Here is a 9,402-nt window from a genome sequence, read left to right on the forward strand (position 1 = left end):
GTTGTACAGTCAAAATTAGTGTTCAGGTTTCTAGCATCAGTTACCATGGCAACATACCCAGTAAGGCCAGCATAGAAGCCTTTAGTTCTCTTTTTTTAGTGCAGGACTCGGGTCAGAGCCTGGTTCTGGTCCCATTAGCCGTGTTTCGTGTTGCTGTGGTTTAGTTTCCTCTGATTTTCTTTTATTATTAGTCGATTCTTGAACTCCTTGTTCTTTCTGTCTCTGAAAGCTCGTTTATTGGTTCTTCATCCTTAAACCACATGATCACACTAACAGCTTTAACACATCAGAGGAATGAATGAATCTCCTGTTTGACTGAAAACTGATTCTGAGGAGCTGAATGTTTTTAGCGTCGGTTTAAAATCTTCTAAATTCAGCAAAAACCTTCAGAAACATGTTGGCTGGAAACCAGATGAGTTTTTTCTTCAGAAGCTGCAGAAAAAATCTGTTGATCCTGTTGTTGGGCAGCAGATGGAGCTGAGGCCCCGCCCCTCCCCACTGATGGATGGAGCTTTCTGTTCTCCCCGCACTTATTTAATCATCCCTCCATTACATCCCATCGATCCCTCTGAACCCCCCCGCCTCTTGTCAGACTCCATTCTCCGCCCGATGCCTCAGCGTGAATCAATAGGACCACAGGTCGAGCTTTTATCCACCAATAAAGAGACTGTGGCTTTGATTATTTTATCCCTTCCTGGAGGAAGCAGCTGGGATTGATTCACAGCTTCCAGATGAAGAGAAACCCAAGAATCTGATCCACTTCCAGCTGAAGACACAAAGTTCAAGAAACAATGAATAAATTATGTTAGTTAGAAAAAAAATCTCAATTTATCTGCTTCAAAGGCAGAAACATGAAGCCGTCCAACCAGGAAGAAAACAAAGAAACAAATTTATTTAAAACAATCCAGATTTGATTATTTCCATAGTTTTAATTTACACTGGAAAAACATTCTAGAAATAACTTAAAAATTCTTAAATTAAGTGTATTTAACCTTCATTTGAGCCGGTAAATGAGATAGTTTAACAGTGGAATGAGTATTTTAAATAATTAGATAATATGTGCTTGAAATAAGACAATGTTATTGTTGTTTTTTAATCTTAAATGTTAATTGTTTTGTTCTATTTGCAAAATGTCTCTTTTATCCCATCAATTCCAGAACAAATGCACTTACTTTAAGAAAAAAACCCTTATCTCGATTTCAATATTTTCCAGTGCTCTGTTTGTTTGTTCTGCAGTAAAAACCTTTGATTAAAACTTTGATTAAAACTATTTCAGTAATTGTTTAGATTTAGGCATATTTCTTTCTATCTTATAGACTGAACTGAGTTTCACTGCAGCCTGGAATCAGATGTTCTCCTGCTTTCTGAAGCTCTTTTAGGTTTTTTTTTGTTTCTGGTACCAGAGCAGCTCTGATTTGAATTTAAATTGTGTAGAAAATAATCCCTCAGACTCTGATTGCTGTTTATATCTGTCTGCCATGAAGACTAGATTACTGGTGAATATTCTCGAGGTCAAAGTGATTCCAAAAAAAGTTCAAAAACAATCCTCTGGACTTTGTTTCAAAGTTTGAAGACGTTTCTCTTCCATCCAGGAAGATTTTTCTTAACAAAGAAGCCAAACGACCCCCATTCCAAAGGGGGGGACCCGTTCATCCGTTTCTATTTGCATGTTTTCTAAACATAAACCAGGCTTTGTTGGGCTGCTGGATAAAACCTGGAACTAAACGCTATTTCTGACATTTGGAATTGGAAAAGCTTCCTGGATGGAAGAGAAACGTCTTCAGACTTGGAAACAAAGTCCAGAGGACTGATTTTAATTTTCTTTTTTTGGAATAGCTAAATTGATTTCCAGCTCCGCTGGGTTAATGTCGGCCCTGGAGCCCAGTAAACATGAAAGAGGCTAAGATGGAGATGCACATAATTTCATCCAACATGGAGGAATTTCATCCCTCCTCCTCCCAGCAGATGAATCTCTGACCCTCCTCCTCCCCGTCTGCGCTCCACAATCTAATAAAGTCCCATCAGTGAGTCACACCAGCTGAAATCCCTCCCTGGAATAAACCCTAATTCGATTCAAACACCATCCTGCTGACCTCCTGCAGATGGGAGGTTCTCCAGCTTCTCCGTCCACAGATCTGTTGCTTTAGCGAATATAAAACAAAGACAGGAAACTGGAATGCAGCAGGAGAACTCAGAGGAAGGAGATCAGCTGCTTTTCAAATACCCTCAGTCTGCAGCTTCACCTGCGGCTCCTAGACTCACAGGTGGAAAGGTATAATCTCAGAACATGGCGGAGTGGACCGTAAAATCTCTTCTATTGGGTTTCGCAATTATGAGACTCACTGCAAAAACGGTCTAAATATAAGCAAAAATCTCTTTAAAATGTCTTAAATTAGATGAATTAACCCAGGACTTGAGTAGGTAAATACACTGCAAAAAATTTCATTCTAAATGAGTCTTTTTTTCTTACAATAATGCATTTTCAAGGAGGTAAAACAGACATTTAGTCAATGGAAAAAGACAATTTACATTTAAAATAAGAAAAAACAATTGCATTGTCATATTTCAAGTGCATATTATCTAATTATCTTATTTTTACTCATTCCTTTGGCAAATCATGTAATTTACTTACTCAAATTAATGGTAAATACACTTAATTTAAGACATTTTTGCTCATTTCTAGATTGTTTCTGCATTGTAGAATGATTTGCCAATGGAATAAATGTTTTTTTTAATCGTAAAATTATATGATTAAATAATGCTGTCGTGTTTTCTTATTTTAAATGTAAATTGTCTAAATGCACTTATTTTAAGAAAAAAATTACTTGTTTAGATAATAATTTTTTCCAGATCCAAGGCCTCGGACTCCCCGCCCCCCCGGGTTCCTATCTAGTCTCTGTGTGTTTTGGTTTTTCTTTGAGCGGCTTTGCAGAAACGTAAATTTCGCCGCTCCAGGCTTTGATGGCAAATAAATAAATCTTGATCAGATCTGAGGATTTCTGCTCTGATCTGTTTCTGAAGTTGCTTCCAGTTCGGCTCAGTGGTGAGTCGGGGTAATTGTAGGGGTTATTGAATGGGGGCCAGAAAGGTGCTGAACTGTGAGCAGCTAACCTTTCTCTTCCTGCAGGAAAAGCTCTGTTTGAAAATCCCTTTGTCCGTCAGATTCATTTTTGTCCGATATGAAATATGAACTCACAATATTTAAACCCAACAGTAATCCATGTCGTCCTTCGGTGATGATTGTCTCGCCTGCATCGTCGTGTTGTCCTGGAGGGACTGGGCTGCTGTGTCCAGACTGGACTAAACTAGATTAGCAGATTGTTTCCGGATTATTTTGTTTATTCTTAGCGTCCGATCAGAGAATCTCTCACTGACAGAAAAACAAACAGGATCAATCAGAAAATAATCGTTTTATGAAGACATTCGCCTTTTAAAGAAACCAATAAACTGCTGCTAGATGCTGAACTTTTAAACTCTAACATTTCTGTCTTTTTCCAGCCAGTATGTGATTCCGCCACCCATGCACCAGGCCCCGCCCCCTCAGCACTACCAGCCAGCCCAGCAGCAATACCAGCAAATCCCTCAGCAATACCAACAAATCCCTCAGCAGCAGCAGCAGCAGCACCAGCAGCCACCCACACAAGCCCCGCCCACCCAGCAGAGCTCCATTCAGATTCCTGTTGGCTCCGCCCCCCCTAAGGTTGTCAGCACTGCCTGCATCTTCCCCTCCCAGCCAGGTGAGGCCTTACAGACCCTACAGGTCTGGAGGCAGTGGAGTTAACAGGCAGACCACTGATGGGAATGTACCTATGGTGGCCACTAGAGGGCAAAGCTTATTGACAGAGATACAGTATCAGGCGGTCACCAGAGCAGCTGACAGTCAGCAATGGCTCCTATCAGGGCTGGAGACGTCTAGATCAGGCAGGGCAGCTCATGATGGAGCTTAAACCACACCGCACTGAGGGTTTGTATGAGGCTGGGTGGTATTCCATTCTATTCAGTTTATTTCTATAGCGCCAATTCACATCATGTCATCTCAGGTCACTTTCCAGTTCACCAGATCATCCAGTCAGATTGATTCTAAGTTTTCTATCTAAGGAAAACCAGCTGATTGCATCGACTCATTGACTCTTCAGCAATCCCTGACACTAGGCATGCTTGTAGCGACAGTGGAGAGGAAAAACTCCCTTTGAACAGGAAGAAACCTCCAGCAGTGGGTTTAGGTTAGCAGGAAACTAGCAGTTTGGCCTCAGGTCCATTTGTGGCCATTTAAATGATATGGCTCATATTCAGTTTACCGCTGCAAATTTGGAAGGTTCAGTTTAGGCAACTGGACGTAAAGTTTTCAAGAAGATGTTTGGCTTTCCATCCAAGTGGCTTTTTCAATTCTAACCTTGAGGATGGGCGGTCTGAGATTAATATATTGTAGGTGTAACTAAGAATTAGAGGGAACTACAGGTGGATTTGATCCCTCCCACTGGATCAGCCATGGAGGTCACTGGGGGGGTTAATGGTCGACAAGTGGAGGAAAAACAGTGGCGTAGTAGAAAATGACGGAAGGCTGGCAACTTGACGTCCCCGGTCTCTTTTCTTTTATTGTCCCCAAAAACCAAAGTGCAAAAATTAAATTTTCAGATGCAAGGAGGCAGAACCCAAAAGTTTCCTAGCAGAAGGGGGCCTCGGTTGCAGGTCGTTAGGGGGTCTGATGTTTCGCTAACTCCCTCGTCTTCCTTGGCCAGAATACGGACATTGTTGTCGTCATACGAGTGTCCTTCAGCCTTCCGGTATCAATGGAAAAATTAACAAAATAGCCTAAAACTGAGAATCTGAGGTTAGCCTTTCCATGCAGAAATCAGGTGACAATGTTTGATTAAAATATTAGCAAATTAATTTATCATTTTTCATAAAGAACAGCCACATTTTTCGGCCCCTAACTTGACAGTTTGGCATTTGTTTGAAAACATTTAGACATCCTGGTGTTAAAGTTTCAGCTTTAGCTAGCATAAAACCGTAGCTCTGTTATTAATGTGTCGCTTTATGTAAGGTATAAATTAATTTTCTTATTGATTGTCTTCGCTTTCAGCTCCCAACCAGCCCCCACCTCCAGCCGCCGCCCAAGCCCTGCCTCCTTCATTCTCCCCCCAGGGGTCCGCCTCCTCCAACAGGCCTCCATGGGTCACCGACACCAACTTCGCCGATAAGTTCGACCCTGGAAAGACCACCACCACCTCCACCAAGGTTCAGCCACTTCCACAAGCAGCCCCTCCCCAACCTGCATACATCCCTAACCCCTCACCCGCTGGGCCGCCTGCTCCTAGCCCCGCCCCCATAACACCCAGCCCCGCCCCGTTCCTTCCCGTGGCGAGGGGCGTGGCCCAGAGAGCGGAGAGGTTTGCTGCCAGCAGCCGTACGCCTCTGTGTTCAGCCTGTAACAGCGTCATCAGGTAGCTACACCCTCATACCTCAGCAAACCATGGCTCTTCATCAGACTGAATGTGTGGCTCCTCTTTGTCTCTTAGGGGCCCCTTCCTGGTGGCTCTGGGCCGGTCCTGGCACCCCGAGGAGTTTAACTGTCACTACTGCCACGTCTCTCTGGCTGACGTCAGCTTCGTGGAGGAGCAGAACAACGTCTACTGTGAGAACTGTTACGAGGAGTTCTTCGCTCCCACCTGCGCCCGCTGCAACGCCAAGATCATGGGGGTGAGACCGATGCTACACTGCAAAAAATTAAATCTAAACAAGTCTTTTTTTTTTTTAAGTTTCTTTTTTTTTTTGATTGAGGAGGAAAGTGAGACAGTTTGCCAACAGAAGACGATTTACATTTAAATTAAGAAAACACTTTTCAAGTGAATATTATCTAATTATCTTATTTTAAGACTAAAAATAATAATTTCATTGGCAAACTCATTTCTCATTTACCTACTCAGATTAAGGGTAAATACATTTAATTTAAGAATTTTTTACTTATTCTTAGATCGTTTGTCATAAAGGTCACCCTGAGTTAAAGTCAACATAACGACAAACAAGTAGTTTGTCGTTATGTTGACTGATTAATGTAATAATTATCTTAAAACATCCTGTTTGTTTACGATAAATAAATTTTTTTTTTTGAGTAGGTAGGTAAGACATTTTTTTTCCTAATGTAATGAGATGATTTCAATTTAAAGTTTATATGTAATTATCTTATTCTGAGGGAAAACTTCAGGTTTGTTTGGCAATCATATTATTTACCTGCTAATTTTAAGAAGATTTTACATTTTAGAACCTTTTTGTTGTGTCATACGAAATAAGTTATATGATTATTTGCTAAGTGTATCCATCTCCACACGAAACCCTGATTAGCCACATCAGGGGCCACAACAGCGGCCCCCTGGAGAACTGATCCTGGCCCCTGTACTTAAAACACAGACAACCTTTACAATTACCTTTAAAAAAAATGGAGTCACCTTAAAACTTCGGCCATATCAAGATACAACCAGGTTTTTATCATCATTATTTTTGTTAAACACAGCGGCCCCACCCTGGCCCCCGAGTAAACTTCCCCTAGAACCGCCTCTGAGTGAACAACAGTGATAAAATGAAGGGGCCGAGGATGGAGCCCTGAGGTGCTCCAGAATCAGAGGCTGATAAATCACATCAGGAGTTTTTCTCTTTTTAAATTCAAAAGAAATATCAATTTAAATGTGTTTCAATTAACCCAGATTTTCCATTTTAAGCTTGTTTCATAAAGTCTGTGTCTAAATGAAACGGTTTTATTTAGTTTGTAATCTGAAGTGACGTCCAGCTGCTGTGTGCCGCAGGAAGTGATGCACGCGCTGCGGCAGACGTGGCACACCACCTGCTTCGTGTGTGCGGCCTGTGGGAAGCCGTTCGGAAACAGCCTGTTCCACATGGAGGACGGAGAACCGTACTGTGAGAAAGGTACATCGTATGATACATCAACGGTCTGCTGATTAGTCCCTGTGGTCGGAAAATTTAGATTTCTATTATTTCATATATTTATTTATCCGATTTACTCACTATAAAAGTTTTCACTCAGCCTGTTTAACCTGCAAGGCCACAGAATTCTCCTCCGTAGGGGGATGTCTGTAGACCAGACAGCTTCTCCCCAAACCAAGCCAGATTCTTTCTCAGGTTTATTCATAACATGTTACTGTTTAGCCAAAGTGTCTGTAATTAGTTTTGACTCTGACTACTTTCCATTATTGTAAGTAAGGAGGAACGAACGCTGCCCAGGCAGAACGGGGCTGATTACACTGGAAAAAACTAAATCTAGATAAGTCATTTTTTCTTGAAATAAGTGCATTTCTTCTTGGAGTGAGGAGGTAAAAGAGACATTTTGCCAAAGAAACAAGATAATTTACACTTAAAATAAGAAAACACTTGGATTCTCTTATTTCAAGTGCATATTATCTAATTATCTTATTTTAAGATTAAAGAACTCATTCCATTAGCAAACTATGTCATTTACTTACTCAAATTAAGGATAAATACACTAAATTCAAGTTTTTCCAGAGTACCATACTGGAAAAACGATCTAGAAATAAATAAGAAATTCCTTAAATTAAGTGTATTTACCTTTAATTTGAGCAGGTAAATGAGATAGTTTGCCAATAAAATGAGTATTTTTACTCTTAAAATAATATAATTATATAATATGCACCTGAAATAAGACAATATAATTGTGTTTTCTTATTTTAATGGTAAATTGTCGTGTCCCATTGGCAAAATGTTATTTTAAGAAAAAGTTACTTATCTAGATTTAGATTTTTTCCAGTGTGCAATGAGGGCGGTATGATGAACTGTTCTCTCCTTACAAAGATATAAAAATAAAGTGCTGACTGAGTGAAATCCATCGATCTCCGTTTATTTAAATGAAGTGAATAGTTGAATACTTTTTCCCACTACATCTAGTTAGTCTTTATTCATATTAATGAACTGCTTTCTGACATAAAATAGAATAAATACCAGATTATTGAGGTTTTGAACAGATTTATTGTAAAGCAGATGAGCTTTTCTGCGTTCATGAAGGCGTGTCTCATAAAGCAGTCACTAATATTTAAATAAATGCTAAAAATTTATTCTCTAAGTCTGAAACCGAATCTTTTGCTCCCTGGTGTCCCTCAGATTACATCGCCCTCTTCAGCACCAAATGTCACGGCTGCGACTTCCCGGTGGAAGCTGGAGATAAGTTCATCGAGGCTCTGGGTCACACCTGGCACGACACCTGCTTCGTGTGCGCGGTAAGAACCCGGTTCTGGGTGGGAGGGCGGGTCCGGGAACCTTTCTGCTCCTCTAACTGCGGCTGTTGCTGCAGGTCTGCCACGTGAACCTGGAGGGTCAGCCCTTCTACTCCAAGAAAGACAAGCCTCTGTGCAAAAAGCACGCCCACGCCATCAACGTGTAGGCGTGAGGCGGACCGCGCCGACCCGCAGCTTCGCTCCAAACTCACCGATTTGGGTTTTATCTGTTTATTCATGGTGGTTCTGTTCTGTTCAGTTCACACGCAGCAATCCCTCCACTTACTGGAAGGGAGATTTACTCTGCACTGAAGGCAACAATATGTTTAAAAAGATTTATTTCTAGTGTCAGTGTGAGTCTGTCATTAAAGTTTGGTGTTTGGGCCGTAAAAGCTCTTTTTTTTTTATTATTATTATAGTTTATTATTGAGGATTGTTTTCAAGCAGAGATGCCCGTTTGGTGCTTTTCTTTTACGTCGCTTTTATTTCTTTATTGTTCAACAATGTGAAAAGATCATTTGATCTCAAAGCTGTTTTATTCATAAAGTGTTTCTGATGAACTTTAATGTTAGAATCTGATGAGGGAACTGAACAGCAGCGCGTCACATCAGGAGGCCTAACTCCAACCGTCTGGCCTTTAGATGAAGCAACTTCTCACTGCAAAAAATGTCCATCTAAGGAAGAAGATTTTTTTTTTATTAAAACAAGTGTATTTCTTCTTGAATAGAGCAGGTTAGTGAGATACTTTGCAAACGGAATAGGACAACTTACATTTAAAATAATAAGAAAAGACTGCAGTCTCTTATTTCAAGTGCATAATATCTAATTTACCTTATTTTAAGGGTAAAAATGCTGATTCCATCAGCAGATCATCTTATTTTCCAACTCAAATTTAAGGTAAATACACTTCTTTAAAGAAATCTTTACTAATTTTCAGAAAGTTTTTGCAGTGTTCTTATGTCTGTCTGCACACTGCAAAAAATCAAAATCTAGATAAGTCATTTTTTCTTAAAATAAGTGCATTTGTTCTTGAATTGAGGAGATAAAAGAGACATTTTGCCAATGGAGCAAGACATTTTAGATTTAAAATAAAAAAAACCAACTGCATTGTCTCTATTTCAAGTGAATACTATCTAATTATCTTATTTTAAGAGTAAAAAAA

At 40.2% G+C, this 9,402-nt stretch overlaps 1 protein-coding gene across 3 annotated transcripts in view; it reads left to right on the forward strand.

The window, feature by feature from the left end:
* LOC119798731 (LIM domain-binding protein 3-like) overlaps positions 1-8,632 on the forward strand; it is a 45,362-nt gene extending 36,730 nt beyond the window's left edge. For all 3 annotated transcript variants that reach the window (XM_038308328.1, XM_038308327.1, XM_038308329.1), the window contains 6 exons: positions 3,499-3,737; positions 5,084-5,444; positions 5,520-5,700; positions 6,801-6,921; positions 8,128-8,243; positions 8,318-8,632. In XM_038308328.1, the coding sequence (XP_038164256.1) occupies positions 3,499-3,737; positions 5,084-5,444; positions 5,520-5,700; positions 6,801-6,921; positions 8,128-8,243; positions 8,318-8,407 (1,108 nt within the window). In that variant the 3' untranslated portion in view covers positions 8,408-8,632. The remainder of the gene's footprint in view (positions 1-3,498; positions 3,738-5,083; positions 5,445-5,519; positions 5,701-6,800; positions 6,922-8,127; positions 8,244-8,317) is intronic.
* The last annotated feature ends 770 nt before the right edge of the window (positions 8,633-9,402 follow it).

Source organism: Cyprinodon tularosa, unplaced genomic scaffold (assembly GCF_016077235.1).
Source record: "Cyprinodon tularosa strain WSP-4 unplaced genomic scaffold, ASM1607723v1 ctg634, whole genome shotgun sequence".
In the NCBI taxonomy this organism is placed as follows: domain Eukaryota; kingdom Metazoa; phylum Chordata; class Actinopteri; order Cyprinodontiformes; family Cyprinodontidae; genus Cyprinodon; species Cyprinodon tularosa.